The 24351-nt window shown below is 40.1% G+C and overlaps 1 protein-coding gene across 2 annotated transcripts; it reads left to right on the top strand.

The window, feature by feature from the left end:
• Nucleotides 1-302: 302 nt before the first annotated feature.
• On the top strand, nucleotides 303-24056 carry INTS7 (integrator complex subunit 7). Of its 2 annotated transcripts, XM_061990079.1 has the most exons (20): nucleotides 303-440; nucleotides 689-818; nucleotides 1709-1855; nucleotides 2247-2384; nucleotides 2886-2932; nucleotides 3402-3601; nucleotides 5448-5570; nucleotides 7626-7743; nucleotides 8711-8845; nucleotides 9285-9382; nucleotides 10080-10319; nucleotides 11032-11169; nucleotides 11849-12055; nucleotides 16055-16249; nucleotides 17002-17105; nucleotides 17511-17579; nucleotides 18661-18793; nucleotides 21025-21123; nucleotides 21855-22040; nucleotides 22946-24056. In XM_061990079.1, the coding sequence occupies exons 1-20, from the start codon at nucleotides 350-352 to the stop codon at nucleotides 23231-23233; spliced, it is 2886 nt and encodes a 961-aa protein (XP_061846063.1). In that variant the 5' UTR covers nucleotides 303-349; the 3' UTR covers nucleotides 23234-24056. The 2 variants fall into 2 exon arrangements, with proteins under 2 accessions (XP_061846063.1, XP_061846064.1); XM_061990080.1 differs by lacking the exon at nucleotides 8711-8845.
• Nucleotides 24057-24351: the final 295 nt, after the last annotated feature.

Raw genomic sequence — 24351 nt, 5'->3', positions numbered from 1 at the left:
CCGTCCCGGCTCGTGGCGCCGACTCCCGCCACCGACCGACCCGCCAAACGAGCCTCGGCCCCTCATTGGGCAGCAGGCGCCCGCCACGCCGCGCTCTCTTCCCCTGATTGGGTGGTGCAGAAGGGCAGGGCGCTCCTGGCCGCTCCCCGCCGGTGGTGGTTGGCCGTGCCGCAGCCGCCGGGAGTGGAGGCGGCCGGGGCTGTGGCTGGCGCGCGGACGCGCCTCGGCGTCGCGCCTGCGCATCAACGCCGCGGCGGCGGGCGGCTGCGCGTGCGCGGGGCGGCGGGTTCCGGGCGGGCGCCGGGCGGGCGCCTGAGTGCTGGCGGGGGCCGGGTGCGAGGCGGTCAGAATGGCTGCAAGCGCCAAGTCCTTCCTAGCCGATGCGGGCTACGGCGAGCAGGAGCTGGATGCCAATTCCGCTCTCATGGAGCTGGACAAAGGTGAGGCGGGCCGGGAGTTGCCGCCGGCCTCGGGAGTGGGGCTGCGGCTGCCTGCCCGCCCCGCGGGGCTGTCGTGAGGGCCCTTCTCTGCCCACTGCCCCGCTATGGGGGCCGGGCCCGTCCCGTCCTTCGCTGCCCAGCGGCTGGGAGTTTTGCGCTGCAGCGTTTTCCCCGTGCGAGCGGGGCGCGGAGGAAGGTCCTGGTTCGGAGGATGCTTCGGTACCTGCAGTAATTGTTGTCTCGTTTAGGCCTCAGGTCTGGTAAACTCGGGGAGCAGTGCGAAGCCGTCGTTCGTTTTCCCAGGCTCTTCCAGAAGTATCCTTTTCCCATTCTCATTAATTCAGCTTTCCTAAAGCTAGCCGATGTTTTCAGAGTGGGGTAAGTTGCATCCTGTCGGTGTCCATTCAAATCTCTGATCTGTAGTAACGCACTGTATCTTGGAGTGTAGTAACGCACTGTATCTTGGAGTGTGGCTGCATTGGAACCTGGGCAGTTATGGGGTTTTTCTGGCTGGCTGATAATACTACAGTGATACCCCTTCTCCTAAGGAAAAGTTGTGCTTTCCCTATCTTTAGTGGGCTTCAGTGGCCGTAAATTGTCAGCAAGACAGTCTTTTTTTCCATCTATCCTGATTTGAAGGGTCACTTGCTGACCAGTTTAAGTTCAGTGGAGTAAATTTTTCTGTGCAGGCACACACAAATTCGTAAGTAATGAAGAGATAAATGATCATATGTGCAAATTCCATCTGTAAGGAATGTTTATAACAAAGCCTAAGGTATTAGCTCTTCCAGGTGCCTGATGTCTAAACAACGCATATGCTAGAACTGGAGCTATTTTGTGGTAGTTTACCAAGTTACATGTTGCTTTTGTGGAATATTTACTATTGGCTCCAGGAAGGAAAAGAAATTAACTTATACCTGGCAATGGCAATTAGACTTTTTTATTGTAGTCTCGGACATGCTTTTCTAGTCGAATTAGATCCTTAACTCAGCACAAAATAAGCATCTGCTTACATTCCTCCTCACTGGTGTCAACAGATTCATTTCCCTGGAACTGGGCCTAAATTTAATGCTACTTGTGCTAGAAAAGAAAACAGTAGTGTGTTTATTTTTTTACTGTATCTGTTTACTTAAATGTTTCTAAAGTATAGACTGTTGTTTTAATTTACTCTCAAAAATTGTGTTTTTTTTAAGTAACTTTGCGTTTAAAGTGTTTGAATTTTTATTATAAAGCAGACTGATGAAGAAATGTGTGTTATCTTCTAATAGAAACAACTTCCTGAGGCTGTGTGTGCTGAAAGTTACTCAGCAGAGTGAGAAGCACTTAGAGAAGATCCTAAACGTGGATGAATTTGTCAAAAGAGTTTTTTCAGTAATTCACAGCAATGATCCAGTTGCTCGGGCTATTACACTTCGGTACGCATTACATAAATGAACCTCACGTACTTCAGATCTCGAGCTAATTATTAGTACACGTTGTGAAGTGACATTTGTCATTTCTGCAGTCTTATTTGGGAAGAGGGATAGAAAGGATGGAGACAGTTATCTTAATGCGTTCTTTATCCCCCTCCAAACTACCACACTTCTGAATTTATATCCCACAGTGTGTACTTTGTGTGCGTCTGGAAATAGTGATCAGTACATTTTAGCATTAAATTGTTGTATTCTTTCTGTAATATACATGAAAGAGCACATACTTGTGTAAAAACAGTCTTTTAACCAGTCCTTGCACATTTCTGTTTGATTTCATCTTGCATTTCTTAGTGATTGTTGCTCTTCCTGATTTTGCTGTGTTTTATTTCTGCAGGATGTTGGGCAGCATGGCATCTATTATTCCAGAAAGGAAGAATGCACATCACAGTATTCGTCAGAGTTTGGATTCCCATGATAACGTGGAAGTTGAAGCTGCTATATTTGCCGCTGCCAACTTTTCTGCACAGTCAAAGTAAGAAGTAAAATTCTTTTTTTTTCAGTTCTTCATACTACAAAGACTGGAAATTCCATTGACACTGTAATTCATAAGCCTTACTATTTCCTTCTCTAGTGCTCATTTATAGCAAAACATGTCATTATCTGCAGTAACAGTGTTGTCAAGAAATCTGAATGCAAGTTTTCCAGGTTGTTTTTTTCTGAAATAGTACTGGAACGTTCATAAATATGGGAATGAAATGTGGACTAGGAACTCCAGTCAAGGATTATTTTCCAGGAATTACACTAGGAAACAAAATATAGTGCTGCTTGTCACTTGCACTCGTTTTTGAAAGCTTCCATTTTATCAGTTGACTATACCTATGTGCAGGAGTTCTGAAGCAATTTAGGTCTTGGCAAACATTCTTTTGTGAAAGCTTTTGTTGTTAAAGCACAATGTTTTGTAGTTAAATAGATTTTTAATTTTAATTATTTATTTCTTTTTCATTTCACCTGGTCCTTTGTCTTTTCTCCACAGAGATTTTGCTGCTGGAATATGTAATAAAATCAGTGAGATGATTCAAGGTACAGCTTGATATTGAATGGTAAAAGGGAAAAGCTCTAATTTCTCTGAGAAGTCATTGTTATCCATATGTAAATATCAAGATGCTGTTGCTCTTACCTTCAAAGGTTTCCAGCTTTTAAATGAAATTAGCAAGCCAGTTGTCTGATGTCTGGCTCTGTGTTGTCTTAAAGTTCTCAAAACATCTGTTTGGTGAAGAATAAAAGCTGATCTATAGTATAATAAGCTTACACAAACTACCACGGGTTGTTTCAGATGAGTTAGTGTGTGTTACCTGCAGTGAAACAAGGAGTTTCCTTATCAAAGAACAATAAAAGTACTTGATACTGCTGTTGTTACACTGCAATTTAATAGATTAATTATTTGAAGCTAATGCAGGTATCTACCTTCAGCAGGCACATTTGGTGCCTCAGTACTGCCAAAGCCAGTACAAGAGACTAACACTTTACCTGTTTCCCTTCCTTGGTGCAGGTTTGGCCACACCTGTGGACCTGAAATTGAAGTTGATCCCTATTCTACAGCACATGCATCATGATGCTAGCCTGGCCTCCAGCTCCCGACAGCTGCTTCAGCAGCTGGTAACATCGTATCCCTCTACCAAGATGGTTATTGTTACTCTGCACACCTTTACTCTGCTTGCTGCCTCTTCTTTGGTTGACATTCCTAAACAGGTAATTCTTCCTAATTAATTCCTTCAACTTAAAATATAAAAGTACAGTTAAAAAACCCTTCAGATTCTAACTGATGCCAAAAATTAATCACAGTGGATATCACAGAATCATAGAATGGTAGGGTTGGAAGGGACCTTTAGAGATCATCTAGTCCAATCACCCTGCAGAAGCAGGTTCACCTAGATCAGGTCACATAGGAACATGTCCAGACAGGTCTTGAAGACCTCCAAGGAAGGAGACTCCACACCCTCCCTGGGCAGCCTGTGCCAGGACTCCCTCATCTGAACAGTGAAATAGTTTTTTCTTAGATTTAAATGGAGCTTTTTGTGTTCCAGCTTCATCCCATTACCCTAAGTTCCCCTCTCAGTCTCCTCTTCTCTAGATTAAACAACACCAGTTCCCACAGCCTTTCCTTGTATGAAAAATGTTCCAGTCCTCTGTGCTATAGATAAAGAATACCCTGAAAACTGTCGTTGCTTTTGTCTATTTTTGCCTTCTCTGATCCCACTTTCAGATAACTCCATCAAACACAGGAGCCCTTCTTTACAGATCATAACCTGTCTTTCTTCAAATCAACTGGAATTGAAGTCAACTAGGATGGGTTAGCATTTAGGAAAACAAACACCCTGACTTTTTGAATACACTTAATGTCACCTGTAGAACTCAGGCTTCACTTTTCACTGCTGTATATTCTCCTGGGTTGTGGATGTGCTTTTTGCCTTCCTTGCATGAAAGCAAATTAATATTTCAGTAGCATAGAGTGTATTCAAGTATTTCTTTAACTCTTAGGAATTTGCTTCTGTTGCTATCATTTAGGACTATAAACCAAGCGTGGGGAAGCAGTGATGGAAAAATACATTGCTTTTACGTTCTGATCTTGTGCTTTGTGGATGTGATTTACGTAACTGGTCTGAACACAGTAACATTTGAGATTCATCTAACTAATCCTTGTGAAGCAGTCATGAAAGTCTATTTGCCTTCTTTCAATCCTGTATAGCTATGGAGGGCTGGTGTCTGTTACTGTTAGACTAATAGCATTGATCTGTCTGGAACTTGTCTTTGGAAGGCCAGTTTCTGTATTTCAGAGGATATTTTTGATAGTACTGAATCTAAGCCAACTGAAACAACATTAGAACACTTGATGTTCTTTTTTTTTCTGGCACTAGACATGGTAATTTAGGCTTTATTTCTGCAACACAACAGCCAAGCTGCTTAAAAGTGATGTAGCCAGAATGGCGATGCAGAGCAAAACCATGGCCAGCAGGTTCATGTTTTCATGTGCTGGCTATTCCATCTCTGTAAACTTTCAGGAAGTGACCACAACAAAGCACACACAGTTAAATGTCACTTAATTTGAGATAAATGCTTTGGAGGGAGTGGGTAGGGGTTGATTTTGTTTCATTGGGTTTTTAGGGTCGTTTTTAGCAACTACTGAGGCATACAAGTTATGTTTGTGTTGCTGTCTGTTAATTGCATGTCATTCAGACACCTGAATTAGCATCAAATGCCCAGAATACTTCCTAGTAGCACCATCACAACATTATAAAGTATTTACAGAGCTTCTCAAGGATGTTTTGTGGTATTTGAATGATGAAACGGGTGTGCAGAGTGGCAGAGAAGGGTGCATGAATAAGGAGAGAGCAGTAGGGTGGAAGTTGATGGGTCAGGCTCTTTTAGATTGCTATGACATCGCAACCAATATAAGGACTTTTCCATGTGGCAAGTGATCAGACAGGTAAGGCAAGTTACTTTTGGCTGAGTATGCTCCAAATTTCTTCACAAGGACTTGGGTAGAAGCTTTCTTCTAGTAGGGTCTCTCTTAAACAATGAATTTACTTTGTTGCAGATCCAGCTCTTGTTGCAGTACTTGAAGAATGACCCCAGGAAGGCTGTGAAGAGGCTTGCAATCCAAGATTTAAAGTTGTTGGCCAACAAGACACCACATACATGGAGCAGAGAAAATATTCAGGTTTGTACATTTTTAAGCTAAAGTTTATTATGAAACTTTGTAATTAGTTGTAGAATCCTTTCCAGAAGAAGAGTTTGGTTGGTAAAGGAAGGAAGAACATATGTCTCCATGTCGTTAAGTTCTGTTACTCTGCCAAGCAGAGTAGCCAAGTGTTAATGAACAGTTTGTAGAATCATGGAGTATCTCAAGTTAGATAAGCTGGCCCATCAAGGATCAAAGTTGAAGTAATGTAACTGAGGACAGCCACGTGTCATGAGTTAGGCCTTTTTACAGTAAAGAAATAACTTTTCCATCTGACAAACTCGTCTAAGATAATAGACATTAGCTGAATGTTTACATTAATCTTAGCGTACTGAGTATGTATTAATGCTCTCATTCTCTGGCATTTGTCTTAAGTTATGTCATTCAGCAAGGTATACTTAAAAGGACAGATGTAAGTTAGATTTCATTTCTGGGGATTAATGCCTCTTTTTTTTTCCATAGTACCTTTCTCACTCTTGTTATAGAAATGAGACCCTAGAAGATGGTTTCTAGTACATCTAAAACTGAGGAAACAGTTGTATTGAAGATAGTACTGCTGCTTTCTTTAAATCACAATTCCATGTGAACATTTTCTTTTTAGCTCCTTGTCTTTCCCTTTTTTCTGGTAGCAGTGACTATAGAAAATAACTTCAGAATAGACTAATGGGAAAGTAAATATCTTGAGAACTTAATGGCATAGGCTTATAGCTTTACTTTTCTGGTTCTTTTTTGTTTTTACTACTCTTGGAAGCTACATTTGCTGTCGAAGCATAAGGCAACTGGCAAGAAAAACTGGATTTTTTGGGTTTTTTTGTGTTAAAGCATGTTTTGCTTTGTCTATGATTCTCTCAGGGAGGATGATTTCGAGTGTGCAGAGATTTTTGTTTCAGTAACAGCTTTATTCTTCGTAATGGACTAATACCAGAAATTTACTTCCTTTTAAGAAAATGCTTTAATGGTTTATGAATTCTTTGCAGTCAAAATGCTACTTTATACCATTATGCCTGGTTGGTAGTTCTCTCAATACAAGTAAGAGACATTGATAACATGGCTTTCATTGTTGTGTGCTGTCTTTTAAAGTGGGTGTCCTGGTGGTTGAAATGCATAGCAAAAAAGTTCCATTGATGTCAGAACTGAACTGTTGCTGCTGTGTTGTTCAGTGAATAAGCAAAATACTATATTGGCACAAATGAAAAAATATTTAGAATTTAACCTTTATACCATACAAGAAAACATGTATGCCCAATTACAACACCATTTGAGGTTTTTATTTGTTCTGTGGAACTAATTCTGTGGTGTTTTTATATTCAGTAACTGGATATTATCACTCAACTCTGAGGCAGAATATACTTATATTTTCCATTTGTCTCATTGCTTGCTCAGATTGACTAAAGCCTCCAAAACTAGTGAATGGCTAAATTTTGGACAATGTTGTCATAATGAATCTGAGAATAATGTACAATTTTAGGAGTTTTATTATGATTCAGGTGTGCTAAAGCCTGGGTATATCTAGTGAAAGACGCAAAAGTATGACAGGAGTTGTACTATGAGTTAAAAACTGAAATATGCTTTAAGATGTTTATCAAGAAACTCTAACTGTATTCTGTTGGACACTAGGACTGCTAAAGGAAATAACACTGGAAACTGTTCTTAAGAGATGTAATACATAAAACGCTGCGGATAGAGAGGCAAAATAATCAATACACCTCTAAGACTGGAGAACTGTCTTAAAATCTTTTTCAATGTTTAATCAATGAGACCTGATAATATTTTTGCCACTGATTATTAACAAATTACTTAATTGGTGTTGTCTAGCATCTGAGACCCACTGCTACTTTTCTGCAAACTGTGTCCTCAGTCTGCTAAAACAGATGCTTCAGGACGCAACTTCTGACTTTTGCTTTCAGTGTAGTGTTTCTCTGTGGAAAAATGTAGACCGTCAAAACTCTTTATGGACAAGTGCAACTAAATAATTAATACAGATACCTCATGGGAATTCTCTCCATCTGTATCTTTTCTCCTGCTGATCTTTAGGCACTCTGTGAATCTGCTCTTCACACTCCCTATGACAGCTTGAAACTGGGCATGCTCTCTGTTCTTTCCACATTATCAGGAACCATTGCCATTAAACAATACTTCAGCAGTGCACCAGGTAAGAACACTCGATTATTATCTTTGGCATTTTTAATGGATTTTCTGTCTACTGGTGATCAATTTCTTCAAAACACTTTGTAGCATATTCTTAAACTGCTTTTGAACTTCAGAACACTAGCTGAGAGTCAGACTGTATTCATCACAAGTGAACTTAGAATACTGTATACCCATGAATAGTTATGGTTTAAGATTTTGCTCTGAATTTTGTTGGTAATATACTGTGTGAAAGGGATTTTTACCTTTGTATCGTCAACTTTTCTGCATAAAAATGAAGCAATGTCATGCTTCTCAAATATCTGACCTGCAATCTGCTTAAGGTGCTTTTTTAACCATGGATTTGCATAGTTTTGAGTAGCGTGGAGAGTTAATGGTGTGAGAGTGTGTTGGCTTGTTACCCTGGCATAGTGAAGCTATGCCATCCGTGTGGGAATGACCTGCCCCAGTACCAGGTGAACCTTTTTGCCTTGTGACTATGTTCTCAAGAAATAGAGTAGGTGTTTTAAAGTGATTCAAGATATTCTATTTTTAAAATAGTAATCATACTGCATTTTTTTCCTTCTTGAAAGCCAGACTGCCCTAATGAGTGTTATGAACCTAACTACATGAGCTGCAGAAATGGGGAAAAATAGTATGTTCTCTTCAGTCATTCTGGCAGGCCTTAATAATTAATACACTTACCAGCTTCTTAAAACCAGATATAAAATCTCTTAAGACACTATTTCTGTGAGTCCCTGAAACATCAGTTTTTAGATCAAAGCGACGGTGTGTGTGTAACTTGTATAGTGTTCAGAAGTGAAGAGAAAGCCTCTGTGAAGAGAGAAAGACATTTTAATTCTATTCTTTAAACATACAAAAAAGTAATCCTAGGTCAATATAGTGCTTTTGCAGAAAGGCATTTGAGAAGACCTGTGGGTGTAATTATGGACTGTGCTGTTTCATCTCCTGTTTGCTTTGCCTTTATTTAGGAACAGCAGCCACAGCTGCAAGATCATTTGATTTAGTAAAACTAGCACAGGAGTGCTGTTACCATAATAACCGTGGCATTGCAGCTCATGGTGTGAGAATTCTGACTAATATATCAGCCTCTTGTCAGGAAAAGGGTAAGTGAAAGCAAGGACAAAGAAATGTCTGTTTACAACCAGACTTACGCACTTAGCAAGTATTAACTGGTCTCGTCTGTGAACCTATTAGTAAATCTGTCTGATCCTTCATGCTGGTTAGGGAGAATGGAGACTATAATCTAGTAGAAAATATTCTGTATGATTTTATGAGCGCTTGGGAAGATTCCATCTGGGTCTAAATTAGAGGAAGTCACTGGGCACAGTAGAACTGGTGCTAAATAGCTGTAAGACCCGGTCAATTGTTTGTGAGCCTTTGAAAACACTTTGTATAAAATCTATTGCAAAACAGTAAGAGGGTATTTAGAAGTGTTAGTGCAGAGACTTATGTGTGACCTACAGATGTCACAGTTGTGCAAGCATTACACCAATTATGGTCAGAAAACATAACAGGGAACTAACTTAATCTTGTTTTTCTTAGATCTTCTGCCTTTGGAGCAAGATGCAGTTTTTGGCTTAGAAGCTCTTCTTGTTCTTTGTAGTCAAGATGACAGTCCGGGAGCTCAGGCAACGTTAAAGGTGATATTACTGTTGTCTTACCTTGACACAGCCTTAAGTTACAGTAATAGATTGTATAATGGAAAGGCTTGTGTACACCCAATCCTTTCTGGTAGAAGCAAACATAATGGAAGGAAATGAAGGTTTTTCTGTGTTTTTGCCCATAATTAGAGTTCAGAGTGGTAGAGAAACTGAGCACAGCTGTAGAGCAGCTTCTCTCAGCTCTAGAGTAAGTTGATTGTCGTTGAGAGGAAAAAAATGCATTCCTCTTTGGAAGAGCAACTATGGTAAAACGTGAACTTGTACATGGGATGGAGGTATTTCTGGAGGATGAGGAGAATCTTGAAGAGACCCTGCATTTTGGAGTTTGGGATGCAATGTACATGATTACAGCACTTTTGTAAACTACTATTTTTATTTTTCCACTTCATAAGTTGCTACTAGTGATTTTATCTAGTTTTTTTACGTTCAAAGGCTGGTGGTATGAGAGAGGAGATGACCATTTCATGAACTTGTGATACGTGTTTGTACTGTGAGCTCAGGGGCAAAAGCTTGGGCCCTCAGAAAAAATAATCTCATCGTTTGTAGAGTACGTGGTTCTGAAAATGTCAGATCCTTGATGTTTCTGCCATTGTGCTTGCAAGTAAGAATTTGTGTATCTTTCTTATTTTTACATACCTACTGTGTTTATTGTTGTTGTTGATTTTGTGCATTGCAGATCACATTAACGTGTATGGTGAAGCTGGTCAAATGCCGCCCTCACCTGAGCCAGTCTGTGGTTGAATCCCTGCTGGCCCAGCTGCACAGTGCCCAGGATGCTGCCAGGATTCTCATGTGCCACTGTTTGGCAGCTATTGCCATGCAGCTGCCTGTCTTAGCAGATGGAATGCTAGGAGACCTGATGGACCTCTATAAATTAATTGGACAATCTGCCACAGATAAAAAACAGGAACTCTTGGTAAGACCTTCTTGTGAATAGCCCACGATGGACAAAGACTATATAAACTTACTGTGGATGGTTTTCATTTAAAAAGGCAGCTGAGCCATTTCTTGTGTCCAAGTTGACAAGTCAGTCTATAGTCACTGTTTTCAGCTTTTGCTTTGAACTTTTGACTCCATCAATCAGTGTTCAATGTCGAAATGTCTCGTAGATGGAGCTGAAGTGTGCAGTGTATTCCTTTAGTTTTTCCAGCAGATGGCACTGCTTAGACAAACCTAGCTATTGAAATTCTTGGGAGATCTGTGAAATAATGGTTATAGAAAAGCAAAATGGCAGGGGATTGACACACATGAGTTTTAATGTACTGTAAGAGATGAAAATGCTTTGATTGCATCTCCTTGGAAATGAATTTGAGTTTTAAGACAGATATGACAAGCTTCCTGTTAGTTCATTTAGAGCATTTGAAATACATCTTAAAAGCCACAGTAAAGATTAGTTAAATGAAACAGACTTTCATCTACAGTAAGTGCTTGGGTTGCTATAAGTACTTATATCTTAACTACATGACTGAGAATTTCTTCAGTTAAAATGTATATGTAATCTTCTATGTTGTTTTGAGGCCAAAGTCAAGCAGATCATTTCTGGTAGTTTAGGAAATAGAATTGGCTTTTTTTTTTCCTGTTGTAGAGTTTCTGATATACAACCTTCCTCACCTTCCATTCTTCATTAGGTTTCTCTTGCCACAGTGATATTTGTTTCCAGTCAGAAAGCTTTATCTTCAGAAATCAAAACTGTTATCAAACAGCAGCTTGAGAATGCCTCCAATGGATGGACAGCTTACAGGATAGCCAGACAGGCTTCCAGAATGGTAAGTAAGAACACCTGGAGGTAAATGGTTTGGTTTGATTGCAAGGATGCTAATGGTTTCTCTGAACTGGAAAAAGAAAGTAAGGAAAATGTTAGGACTCAGGAGGAAGGAAAAATGATGGGGGAAAGAAAAAAAAAAAATCCCTCTTCTTTTTTTCCCTGACTACTCATCCCATCAGAATAGCTTTTCACTTGTCTTTTTGAAGTATTTGTGAAAGAAGTAATGACCTGATACTTTCTTGAGCACGTTCATAATCTAGTGGTTCTTTAGAAGATGATATAGGCCATCCTGATAAGTGCTTCTTTCTTTAATGTGAAGGAAGTGAGGAAAAAAGTTTCTCTTTTCCCTTCAGTAAAGTCACAGCTGGGATTAGAATTGCATGGAAACCCCAGTACAAGTTGCTGGGCTAAAAGTGAATTTTGATATTTGTTTATCTTATTGAATGATCTTGTGTAAATAGTTATTATAGCTTATACAGGCTGGTATTTCCATAAAATAAGCATTTGTACTTTTATCTGGTGTTAGAATTGCATGATAAATGTTTGGAAGAAGTGTAACTACTTATATTTTTAAAGTAAGAGAAGTTCTGGAGATGTTACTGTTTTCTTGCTTGTATTTATTTTGTAGAAACTCACAACCTTCTTTCATGCCCCTCTTAGAAGTATTCTTATCCTTACAGGGCAACCATGACATGGCCAGAGAACTGTATCAAAGCCTGCTGACTCAAGTGGCTTCAGAACACTTCTACTTCTGGCTGAATAGCTTGAAGGAGTTCTCCCATGCAGAGCAATGTCTGACGGGGTTGCAGGAGGACAACTACAGCTCAGCACTTTCTTGCGTTGCTGAGGCTCTAAAATCCTATCACAAAGGCATAGCCTCACTGACGGTGAGCACACATCTGCTTCAGCAATGATGCTTCTGTATCCTGCAGCAGGTTTCCTGCATGATTTCTGTTTTTAAAGATGTATGATATCTGCCATTTTCAATAGAACTGCAGGGAAGTGCCCTGGGAGGCCTCATCTGGAGTACTGTGTGTCCAGTCTGGGCTCCTCAGCTCAAGAGGGACAGGGAAGTGCTGGAGAGAGTCCAGCACAGGGCTACCAAGATGATCAGTGGACTGGAACATGTTTCATACGAGGAAAGGCTGCGGGAACTGGAGCTGTTTAGTCTGGAGAAGAGGAGATTGAGAGGTGGTCTTATAACATTTATAAATATCTAAAGGGTGGGTGTCAGGAGGTTGGGACATTTCTATAGTATCTAGCAACAGGACCAGGGGTAATGGGATGAAGCTGGAACACAAAAGGTTCCACTTAAACATAAGAAAAAACTATTTCACTGTGAGAGTGAGGGAGCCCTGGCACAGGCTGCCCAGAGGGGTTGTGGAGGCTTCTTCCTTGGAGGTCTTCAAGACCTACCTGGACATGTTCCTATGTGACCTGATCTAGGTGAACCTCCTTCTGCAGGGGAGGTTGGACTAGATGATCTCTAAAGGTCCCTTCCAACCTCTACCATTCTATGATTCTAAGAGCCAGTTGTAACACACTGTATCTTTAGAGAGAAAATTCTGCAGCTCACCTAAATGTGATTCACTAGATTTCATTTTTTCTTCTTTTCCCCCCTGCTCCCTTCCTGCCTTGATCAAATCATATCATATGTGATAGATCTTTTTTTAAAGGTACACTACTTTAAATTTTCCACTCCTTGTCTTGGCTTCATAAACTGTTGTAGTCAAGCCTAGGAATTTGTCTGAATTGGCTCCCATCTTGAGATACGAAGAAGGATTTGTCTTTCCTTCCTCCTACTGAGTTCATTTAGCCTTGTATTAGACAATGTGATCCTATGGAATCCTAACAACAAGGCAAAACCAACTTAGTAAGAGGAGAGAGGACAACTCCATCTCATTAAATCAGCAGAGTTCAGATGGTTTCTGCTTTCTGCCTTGTCCAAATTCATGCAAATAGGAGGAGGCTGTATGTAATATCTGTGAATGTAAACAAAAAAAGCATTTGTTTAGGTCCATGAATATGGACCTTCAGTTCTTACTGTGAAGTTGCTTCTTAACTAAAGACAATCCAGCTTCACACACAATACTTTCTTTCCTATTTTAGTTTCTGGGAAGCAATCTGTATGCCTTTTAAATGAAGCTGCTTTTTTTTCCTGTTACTGGAACTGATTGTGATGACAATTGAGATATTACTGTTTAATTAAAGTTCAGATATTATTGTTGATTAAAAAACCTGTTCCTGAATAAGCAGGAAGGATGTACATTTTAAACTTTGTCCTCTGAGAGACAGCTCCATCTTTCTTGAAGTATTTGCTTTTAACTTGTTGGCTGAGAGAATGTGGCTTTTAATTCAACATTTTAAGATTTCTCTAACCTCTAGAAGACATTGAAGGGAGGACTTCATCTAATTAGATGTTAATATTTAATACAGTCAGGAAAATAACTTTCTTAAGTAGGTCATTCTATGATTCAGTAATTTAATTAGCCCTTCCGTGGAGTTTGATTTTTTCCTGTTGAAGAGTTCCTGTCCTCATCTCTGCTGACCTCACTTCCTGCATGTTACATGTCGTTCTTTTCTGGGTGCAATACCTTCCTTGTGGTTTGTTGTGGTTCAGAGGAGTAAGTACAGGTTTTGGAGGGCTAGAGAAGTGGGAATTGCATTTCATCACCGGCTGCTGCATCGCTCTGGATAAATTCCTTACCATTTTTGAGCGTATCACCTGTGAAAGGAGCCCTCACTGTTTGCATCTACCGAACTCAGCATCTCAAAGGGAAGCAAAGTGCCATAAAGCGCAAAGTATAGTCTTACCGATGAAGACTTTGCTGTCTCTTCCCTCTGCCTTCAGCTTTACTGTGGCTGCTCTTTCAGTGTAGAGCATGACTCAGCACTGTTGGTACCACAGACTACCATATGGTGAACCCTGAGTAGCTGTCAACTTTGTAGCTGGAAGACACTGTGCCACTAAATCTGTTGCAAATGTTCAGTCAGCCCAGTTTGGCAATGATGAAATATTCAGACAGTGTCTGATCTTGTCAGAAAATTTCTCAATTACTCCTTGATGTACATGCAACTGTCTTGTATTGCTGCATGCAAAATGTTCTTTCATGTGAGCTAGTCCGCTTGAGGAAAACAGAAGTCCCATTATTTTATAGATGAGAGGTGGCAGTGGGGAGGGCAGGGACTTGTCACAGAGTGCATCGGCCACGGTCCCCACTTGTCTTGAAGTGTACGTGCTTGTGTAGTTAGCAAAGGTTTTGAACAGGATTTGCTCTTTCTGGCACAGAACATGCATCTCATTGAAGCATTGTACTTGTTTTTCACTGCTGGTAATATAGAGGAGATACAGAACTTGAACAAAGCACTAAGATAACCATTGATTAAGTAGCAGTAACTCCAGATATGTTGGTAACAAGTGGTGGTGTTTAAAGAATTTTTCTGAGTCAAAGAACTCTCATTTTTTGAAGAAGAGTTGTATCTCATTGCCCCTGGCTATATGGGTAGCAGATAAGGCAAATTGCAGTATTAATGAGACAAGATTGTATTTCCATTTGCAAGAATCGAGTCCAATTTGTGGTCCTAAAAGTGTCTGAATTTTCTTATACAAGTACTGGTCCTCTACTCTCTATAAAGCCATGTAGATTCTGGAGGACAGTTACAGTGAGATCTCTTCCACGGGGTTTTCTGAAACCACCCTTGCAGAACAAACTGAACAATTTCTGTTCAAAAGGGATTTTTTTTAATGCCCTTGGAGAAGGGAAAGCAAAGTGGTAGATAAGAGGGGCTGAATGGCTCAAGTGATGAAATAGACTTATTTCTTTGATGGAAATCTCACTCGGTGGTTTAAAGTGGTTGCAGTTGGCTGATGTTTTCTCACTGCAGTCAGTAGTGGACCAGTCGTCAGATGAAGTGAGCTTTTGTAAAAAACTAGTTTACTGCTTTCCTGCTGGCAAAGAAATGGTTCTTAGGTTTTGGTATATGTGCTCTTCTTGCTTCTACAAGTGACCTTTTCTTTTGAATAATAAACACTGGGGAAGACATACTTCCATTCTCTGAGGAAGAGATGGTCCTGGTGCTTTGTGTTACAGATGGCTTTTCCCCCTAAAGAGAAAAAGTGTGCTCTCCTCAAAAGCCAAGATTATAAGAAAAATAAGTAGTGAATCTTTTACTTAACTAAAATAAAATCTTGAGTGCTGCAATTTACCCCCCTCTTGGGTGTCCTAAACTGTCACAGATGCTTCTACAAATCAGATAAGCTCTTAGGGAGCAGTTTCGCAGAACCATATTTTCTAAATAATAGCAGTATATCTAGGCTCCTGGAGTTCTGGTATTTACTGCTCTTAGTTGTTACTGAACTGTGTCTCTGTCTTCATCAAATGCAAAGTCTGGTGCCTTAGTAATGTTCCTGTCCATTTCACAGTTGAAAAAAATTGAAGGTTATCACCCCTTCCTCTTGGCTGCTGGTACCTTTTTAGATCATTTTTTCTCTTTTGGCTGATGCAGAAAATTACTTTTTCAGTCCTTTATTTGCCTTCCAATTCAGTGTGCTCTCTCATGGTAAGGGCTGTCTGGACTAATGTCATGGTCTAGTGGCTTGGCCTTGGAATGAGGGGAAATAGGTGCAGTAATAGCATTGTAACAACTTAAGTCACATTTGTTACAAGGGTGATATCCTTGAAAGGCAGTTTTGTAATGACCAAACTTGTCTTTTATACTCAGTATGATTTGAGCAAATCTGTTAAATGTAGCTTTCAACAAAGCAATTTTGAGAATTGAACTGAAGGATTCAGCTCTCTGATGAGAGAGTTCAGTGACACTGCAGAGTTATTTTATCATGTTTGCTTTTGACCTAGATTGCCAACATTCCTATTACTGTGTTTCAGGCTGCTAGTACGCCACTTAATCCTCTGAGCTTTCAGTGTGGATTTGTGAAACTCAGGATTGACCTTCTGCAAGCCTTTTCTCAACTTATTTGTACCTGCAACAGCCTAAAAACAAGTCCTCCACCAGCTATTGCCACAACGATTGCTATGACATCAGGAAACGATCTCCAGAGGTGTGGACGCATCTCTAACCAGGCATGTGTTCTTGTTCCTCTTCTGTGCAGTTACATTTGCAACTCTGGTATGAATTTTGCTTCTTGGCAAACATACTTGATGAAAGAAATGAAAAGTAGTAGTGAAGAGTTTTGCTAAGTAGTGGGCCTTGATTTTTTTTCAGCTGTAACTATTAAAACATCTACCTGTGGCAGGCCATATGTTGAGGTTGAGCATGTATGTGTGTTTTTTCATCTGTTCACATGCACAGCTGTAGTAAGCTGCTCAGTAGGTTCAAACTTGCCAGCAAGACCATTCATGTCTTCTTTTGAAACACCTCAGCTACTGTGATTACAGTACTTCAGGATTGTACTACAGATCCTTTTGATGAGTGCTTGCATCTGACTTAGTACTATACAGAAGACCAAGACAGTCTGCTTCTAAAGTGTCTGTAGTCAGCAAGAAGGAATTTTTTTAAAGACAGACAATTGTGGTTTTGATTTATCAGTAGGGGATGGTTGGTGGGGACTTTTTGTTTGCTTTTGGTTTTAATTCAAGGAGGATATGTTGGGGCTGTGTTACAGGAAAAATACCTGTTTGAAGGGTGGGTAATAGTCTCTCACTTGGGTGATTTTTAACTGTGTGAAGAAGCAAGCACTCTGGGTATCTTGCAAGAGTACATTGTCTCATTCCTTCTGTATTGTATGTTGCAGCATAGTGGTTTCCTGGATGTATGGGGTTTTGTTTGGTTTACTTTGATTTGAGTTTTCTGACTAGTAACATTGTCTTTGTAGATGAAGCACTCAATGGAGGAATTCCGAAACCTGGCTACCCGGTATGGAGATCTGTATCAATCATCTTTTGATGCAGACTCAGCAACTCTAAGGAATGTAGAACTGTATCCTTTCAAAATCTTGCATTTTCCTTCTAAGAATGTCCTCTTTCCTACTCATTATGGACAGCATGAAGCTTAATAATCCTCTTCTCTGTGAAGACTGGCAGTAAGTCATTTTGAAGCATAGTAGCATAAAAATGAGGTTACCAATCGCTTAAACCTGTTTGGAAGTAAACTTTGCCATACTATTGTTTGGAATTACTTTATGAACAAGTTGACACAAACATTGCAACAGCATGGAACTTGGGATTTTAGTAGCTCTTGCTCTGTGTTTACTAAAGGAGTAATAACTTCAGGATTACTTCACAGAAGCTAATGAAATAAGGAGAAGTGCCAGTAAATACACTGCCTTTCTTGGTTTAAGTGCCAACTTTGTAAGTCATTTAAAATCCTTAGTATTAATACCAGACAACAGCAAAGCTGCCTGTTGATTTCACATGCAATAGAAGCTCTGATTTTGGATCCAGAATCTGCAAGGTAGGTTTGATAGTTAACTTTTTACTTTGCTGTTTATTTCTAAATCCTTGGAGCTTTAAGCCTGGGAATTCAAAGAATGTTCAGAAAGTTTCTCACTAGATCCTTCCAGTTCTACTCTGGGCAGGCTTGAAGACCTGTTGCTGCTCTCCTCGACCTGTCAGGCTAGGAACTATTGCAGCTTCTTACATTGACATTGCTTTTGGGAGCACTATACTGGACTTAAGTATAGGCTCCTATAAAATAAAGAACAACTTTTATTCTCTTTGTTTAGCTGCTTATTTTAACTTGTATGATTCTGTATTAGCTCCCATACCTATATTAATTTCCTTCAGAGTCCTGAAAACATATATATTAAATTAGTTTAGACTTCTAATGTAAATCTGTCACCTTTGGCTCTTTTTTTAAACAGTGAACGTACACCCACTAGAAAATTATGTTGAAGTACCTATAAATTGAATCACTCTTTAAAAAAAAAATCCCAGGATGAGATTAAATGGAAGATAACAGGGATAAGTATATTTTTTGATGTGTGAATTGTTTTTTAACTGGAAATAAAAGTGAACACGCTGAGTGTCTGTCCTACTCATTCTGAATTCAGCATTGCTTAGACGAAATATTAATCATAGTTGTGAAGAGGATGAAGTTGTGGAGTTCAAAACATTAGGTGTCCGGGAGATGGAATTCGAAGCATGAGATAAACTTCTGAATTTAGTCCTAACTCTGACATTCTTGCTTTTCCTTGAGTTGTGAGACTTGAAAACATACAACACTACAGACTTGAATAAAAGCTAGAAGAATTAAGCATGCTGAGTTAGACCTGTAACTGCCTCAACTGAGAAAACTGTGGGGAAAGTGGTGGATAAGTTGTAGTTAAGAAAGGATCTAATTGTAAAGGGCAAGTCTTGTAGTGGGAAAATAGTAAACAGAGTAAACACTTCGAAAGTTATTTCTTAAAGGATTTCAAGGTGTAACAAGAGGATAGTCTTGTTGGGCCTGCTTGGCAACAAGCCTCTCAGATTGCAACGAGGAAAATGTTAGACACAATGAAAAGAGTCTGGTGGATTGGGTTTTTTTTGTTTAGTTTCCAGGAATATAGCTCCAATGGAACAGCACATATTGAGAGTGAATATGAAAGAAGAATGATGTCTGTATTTAATCATGTACTAGAAGAAGTAGAATCCCTCAACAGGAAGTATGCTCCTGTGTCTTACTTGGCAAGTAACAGTTTTAAATGTATGTTCTGCAGAGAAAGATGTCAAAAACTCAGCAACTCTGTGTATCTGTGGTGGTCAAGAAACTGAAGAGCATGTTTGATTAATTAAACGTTACCTCTTAGAGAAAGAAATGGTCTCTATAGATCCTCACCACTTCAACAATATTTCAAAAAAGGTTTTACTGAGACATCTGGAATGTTACTGCTGTGATGGAAAATTATGTTTTTAAAATTGTGATACTAAGAATATAGCAGTTGCCGGTAAGGATTACTTCAAGTAGTGTCAAATCTGTCAGATCTCTTGCCACATGCATGTTCAAATACAGAAGAGTATTATCTTTTTTTATGCCATTGTCATGTGGGAGTTCTCCTACCACACACAGTACTGGACAGTCCAGCACTAGCCTAGCTTCAGTTGCTGAGTTTTTGGCACTTAATACTGTGTCTTGTGAGTATAGCCTTTCCCTTATCAATGCGGGTCATCAAAGAACATGATGTTAAGTGTACTGAATGCAAACAGTGAGCTGATAACGTGCTCCTTTACAGGGCTACTGTGGTTCCATCCTTTACTGTTAGTGAACATCGTAAAACCCAAGTGCATGTCGATGAGATGGGAATAAGGCAGTTAATTTGTCATGACTGGCATCTGTTTGCCTGCTCTCTAAATTCAACAGTCCTTACAGATCTCAAATACAGGAATGAGTTTTATAACGTAGCAAAGGTAAATCCTATAAACTTATTGTCATTGGCTTCATACCAGTGCCGCTTGTTGACTTCAGTAGCGCTGCCTCTGCTCATCTGAGCCAGAAGGATGATGCAGTGGGGAAAAGAAGAGGAGGCAGGAGGCTTAAAACTTAATTATTGCATTCCATTAAGTTGTGGTAGGTGTTAGTCTTCTTTGCTTGGAGAGTAATTGTTGTTTATGTCTCAGGATTTTCTGTAGAATGTTTTAAGCAGGTCCCGCTGTTCTGACTCTTAACATCAGACTTGAATTGTATTTTTTTGGGACCTCTGTCTGGTTTAGGCCTATCAGGGAACAAAAGACCACGATTAGCCTCAAGTACAGAAGAGTCTGAGAATTGCCAAAGGACAGGGAGAGCTTAATTGCTGCTTAAGGTCCAGGACAAAACAGACCAGGCTACTCGGCTTGGGGAAGAAAATAATTTAATCAACTAAACATCAACTAAAACATAACCTTAAAACCCCAAGACATAACCAAAATAAAACAACACAGAGCAGTACAACAATTAAGAGTCCGACCAGTCCTTTAAGAACACCTTCTTGCCACACCTCCCCTCTTCCTGGACTCAGAGCCCTGATCCCAGTGTTTTTACTTCCTCCCCCCATGAACTGCACGGGGTGGGGCAGCGGGGGAGTGGGTGCAGAATATCAGTCTATTCCTGATAGCTTCTGCCCTTTGTCCCTCCTCAGGACAGGTGGGCTCCGCACCCATCCTCCCTGAAAGTCCATGGGGTAACTCTCACACACGGGCTGCAAGGGCTACTCTGACATGCATTTACTCCAAAGGCTGCAGCTCCTCTTTGCCTCTCGTGGGGCTGCTCTGCGGCGTGCAGGCTCTCCAGTACGGCCAGGGCCATGGCCATCTCCCCACACAGTCCCTCACCAGTCCGGGCTCACTCACATGGAGCTGCTGGTAACTCTCGGTCCTGCCATGGATCTCCATAGGTTGCAGGGGCACAGCTTGCATTCTTGACACAGCTTGCAGAGGAGTCTCTGGTCTATTGCTTCTCCTTCCTTCCTCCTTCTCTGACTGTAGGGTCCGTGTGGTCGCCTCCATCTATATCACTCATACACCTCCTGTCAGTCTCCTAAAATTCCAGTCCCCTAAATAGTGATGGCAGAGGCGCCAGATTGGCCCAGCCGGGCTGGAGGTGGGTGTGAACCCAGGAGCTGGGGGAGAGTCCACAAACTCTTTACCGGGTCTTCACTGCAACCTGCTCCCCCTGTTACCAAGCAAAAGCTGCTCCTTGCTAAACCAAAACAATCTCCTTGTTCTTTCCAGAGCAGAGTAACTTCTTTATAGCAGAACATAAACTGGGAGGCTGAATGCAGTTACTGTCATCATAGTGGCTATTATCCTGTGACTGTGTCAATGTATTTCTGGATTTGTAGTGGAAATTACTGCAGTTTCAGTACATCAAATGCATGTCTTTTTCGTAAGCTATGAATGATTTTTTTTTTCCTGAATTGTTTTGTCTCTATTTCTTACAGCATACAGCTTGTCTGTGCAATGCTGTCATTGCATTGTTAAAGGTACCCCTTTCATTTCAAAGGTACTTTTTTCAAAAGCTGCAGTCTACAAGTATTAAGGTAAGTACTGCATAAATGTAGCTTATTTTTTTACTCTTTGTAGAGTCTTTACTTCATGAGAGGCCTTACTGGGGGCACAAAGCTTCAGTATTTTCACTGAAGGCACTTGTAACTGCAAATAGCATCTGGGTTGGCCTATTAGGAATAACTTAGATGATGACATGAACATATTATTCAGAACCACTAGGCTGTGACTTAGACAAGTATTGTTCTGTTTGTTGATTGCAAAGTTTTCAAGATAAAATCTAACTGGAATTGTTGTTGATTCTGAGTCTGCAAAGCTAAGTAATATTCTAGTCTTGGGTAGACAACCATCTGACTAAGAATGACTATATGTGACCTTCAGTAGCCGTGGGGTTTTCTTACTGTAGTGCTCCTTTTTTATGGAAACAGTTAAAACTTTAAGCTTCTTTTAATATTTACTGGTACTGCTTTTTACAACCTTGTTCAGCTTACTATAGTTACCTGTGGCTATTTTATAGAAGATTTTTCTCTACTTCTTTTGAAAAAATGCATTAGTGATACTATGATAAAGAACACATCTGGTATTGCTGATGATGCTTATCAATTATTATGGTAATGAGCCTCAGATACAGGTTCTGTGTTTCTATTTGCTGGTTTCTCTAACAAACCCCTCGATTTTCTTATAAAAAGAGAGTGTTTCATCCTCAAATTGTTTGCTTTCCTGGAGGTATGAAATCACCTTTTGGTCTGCTTTCTTGTGTTTGCAGCTTGCTCTATCCCCATCTCCGAGGAACCCAGCAGAACCTATTGCAGTACAGAACAATCAGCAGTTGGCCCTAAAGGTGGAAGGAGTGGTTCAACATGGATCTAAACCAGGCCTGTTCCGTAAAATCCAGTCAGTTTGTCTGAACGTCTCGTCAGTGCTGCAGAGCAAATCTGGACAAGACTATAAGGTATGATTAAAATAGACCAGGGAGGAGTCTTAAGCTTCCTTGCTGTGATTTTCTGCTCTTTTGTTTGCCTCTGCTTAGCAAAATGTTCATGTTGAAGTTAATGGGTTCTTCTGTAACCCTCTCGCTCTTGACAGTAGACATTCAAGCACTGACAAGAGCCCAGGTGCAGTGCATAGAACAGATCTAGGATTAAGACTGCTATGTCCTGATACCTTTTTAGTAACTGCATTTCTTCCAAACAAGAGGCTTTGTGATGTTCAGAACAAGTCATGAGGAGTCTGCTTGAGATCAGGGAAATTCAACTTTAGAACTCCACAGGGGAAAAAAGGAAGGAGTTAAATTATTCTCTGCCACATAGCCTCTAGAAGTTATTTATCTTCATTTTAAGTTGTTTTTTGTTTATGGAAATAAGAAGACAGGCTGTCCGAATTAAGTAGCACCTGAGGAGGTACATGTTAAATGCAAGTCAAAGGTTTAATCAGAGCTTACATGTCTGTTGTTCAGGTTCTGTTGATGTGACATTTAGCAAAAGGCCTATTTTGGTGGGTTTTGGAGTGGGGTTTTTTGGTTTGGTGTTGTTTTTTCAGGGAGGAAAAGGAGAAAAAAGTCAGTTGCTTCTGAAATAACAGATCTAGGAATGTGTAATGTTTATCTGACTTGTATTACTCTGGAAAACTAGAACTTCAGGGAGACAAAGACTTGTTAGCTACCTTGCTTCTGTGAATAGATAGAAAAATTACCCAATCATCGGTGATAAAACATGTCAAGCTGGCTCAAACCTGCACATGTTTAGGAAATTGAGGACAAGGATTTTTTTCTTTCTCTCCTTCAAATGGAGACCACAAAACTTGTTAGGAACAGTTTCTTGTATAAAATGGCACTTTTAACCTTCCGTGTGTTCTCAGATTCCTATTGACAACATGACCAATGAAATGGAGCAGAGGGTGGAACCACACAACGACTACTTCAGCACTCAGTTTCTGTTAAATTTTGTGATACTTGGCACCCACAACATCACAGTAGAGTCCTCTGTAATAGATTCAAATGGTATTGTCTGGAAAACTGGGCCTAAAACAACTATTTTCGTTAAGTCTCTTGAGGATCCGTACTCTCAGCAGGTTCGTCTTCAGCAACAGCAAGGACAGCCCCCGTCTCAGCAGCAACAGCAAAGAACAGCCTACTCACGGTTTTAATTCCCACAAGTGACTCTATCCCACTCAATGGTATTACTGCCTTTTTTGGACACTTTGTTTTGAAAGAACCTACAATTGTAACCTTCTCCTAGGAAGTCTCATGTTGCCAATTTGTTGCTTTTTAAATTGTCTGGGATAAATTTGAACTTGATTCAGTGGAAGCAACTCTGTTCAAATTTGGAGTCGTGCTTCCAATGTAGAACTTCTACCTGATCTCTTCACTTGTGTTTACAAACTTGTTGCAGCAAACTCCACAAACTTGGCTAGCAGGGGATACTAACTGCTCTTTGACTAGTCCTTCTCTACTTCTTTTTTTGAAGCATATAGGTTCTAATGTTAGTCTTAGTGAAAACTTTAGCTAGTTATACAGAACTGAGTGTCATACCAAGTGTGTCTCTTCTAACATGAAGGAATTGGCAGGAAATACCCATAGGTTTTTTTGATCCATTAATAGCGATTTCCAGTATTTGGCTGGCGTATGTGTATTGTTGCAATTCATAGGTACTACTTAATGCCTGCATATGAAAGTAAAAAGTTATGTCTCACTTTTGGTACCCAGTCATTGCAGAGAGTGAGGAGACTGAACTGTTGCTGTCTGAGGAGTTTTACAAGAGGCAAGATTTTACAGGTGGGAACAATAACTGCTTTCTCAGATGGTATAGAAAAGATTGCTGTGTTGTTTTTAGATCTTCATGTATCTGTGTTTCTGAAGGCTTTGGTTTTGTTTGGGTTTTTGTTTGTTCTTTCAGAAGAGAAGTTAACTTTCAAGTTGTCATTTGTTTTAACTGCTTGTTTTTTTAAAAAGGATTCTTATATACCAAAACTTTGTAATGTGTACTCTATGACCAATTTAGTAATCTTGTTGTTTTTACAGGATAACTTTGAAGGAGAATTTTTCCAATACTAGAAATTGATTCAGAATAATTTTGGAAATATGCTGCTTCATATGTAGTTTTCATGCTTCTTTTGAGATGTAAAAGGCTGAACTCCACCTGTCTGGACTCCCAGGCAATAGATCATATAACATGTCCTTCACCTGGTCCTCATAAATCATCTCTGCTTATCACCCTGCAGAGAAGTAGAACACATTTGAGTGGGGAGGAGGAAGGATGACACTT

This window comes from Colius striatus, chromosome 2 (assembly GCF_028858725.1).
Source record: "Colius striatus isolate bColStr4 chromosome 2, bColStr4.1.hap1, whole genome shotgun sequence".
Taxonomy (NCBI): domain Eukaryota; kingdom Metazoa; phylum Chordata; class Aves; order Coliiformes; family Coliidae; genus Colius; species Colius striatus.
Note: the sequence above shows the minus strand (reverse complement) of the source record. Positions and strands in the feature narration are given on the sequence as shown.

What these genes read in the sequence shown, in the direction of transcription:
- INTS7 (XM_061990079.1), top strand. Translation starts at nt 350, where the DNA reads ATGGCTGCAAGCGCCAAGTCCTTCCTAGCCGATGCGGGCTACGGCGAG. An exon ending in TGGTTGACATTCCTAAACAG is followed by an intron (nt 3,602 to 5,447) that starts GTAATTCTTCCT and finishes ACTTTGTTGCAG; the next exon opens with ATCCAGCTCTTGTTGCAGTA. An exon ending in TTGGATCCAGAATCTGCAAG is followed by an intron (nt 17,580 to 18,660) that starts GTAGGTTTGATA and finishes TTTTTTGTTTAG; the next exon opens with TTTCCAGGAATATAGCTCCA.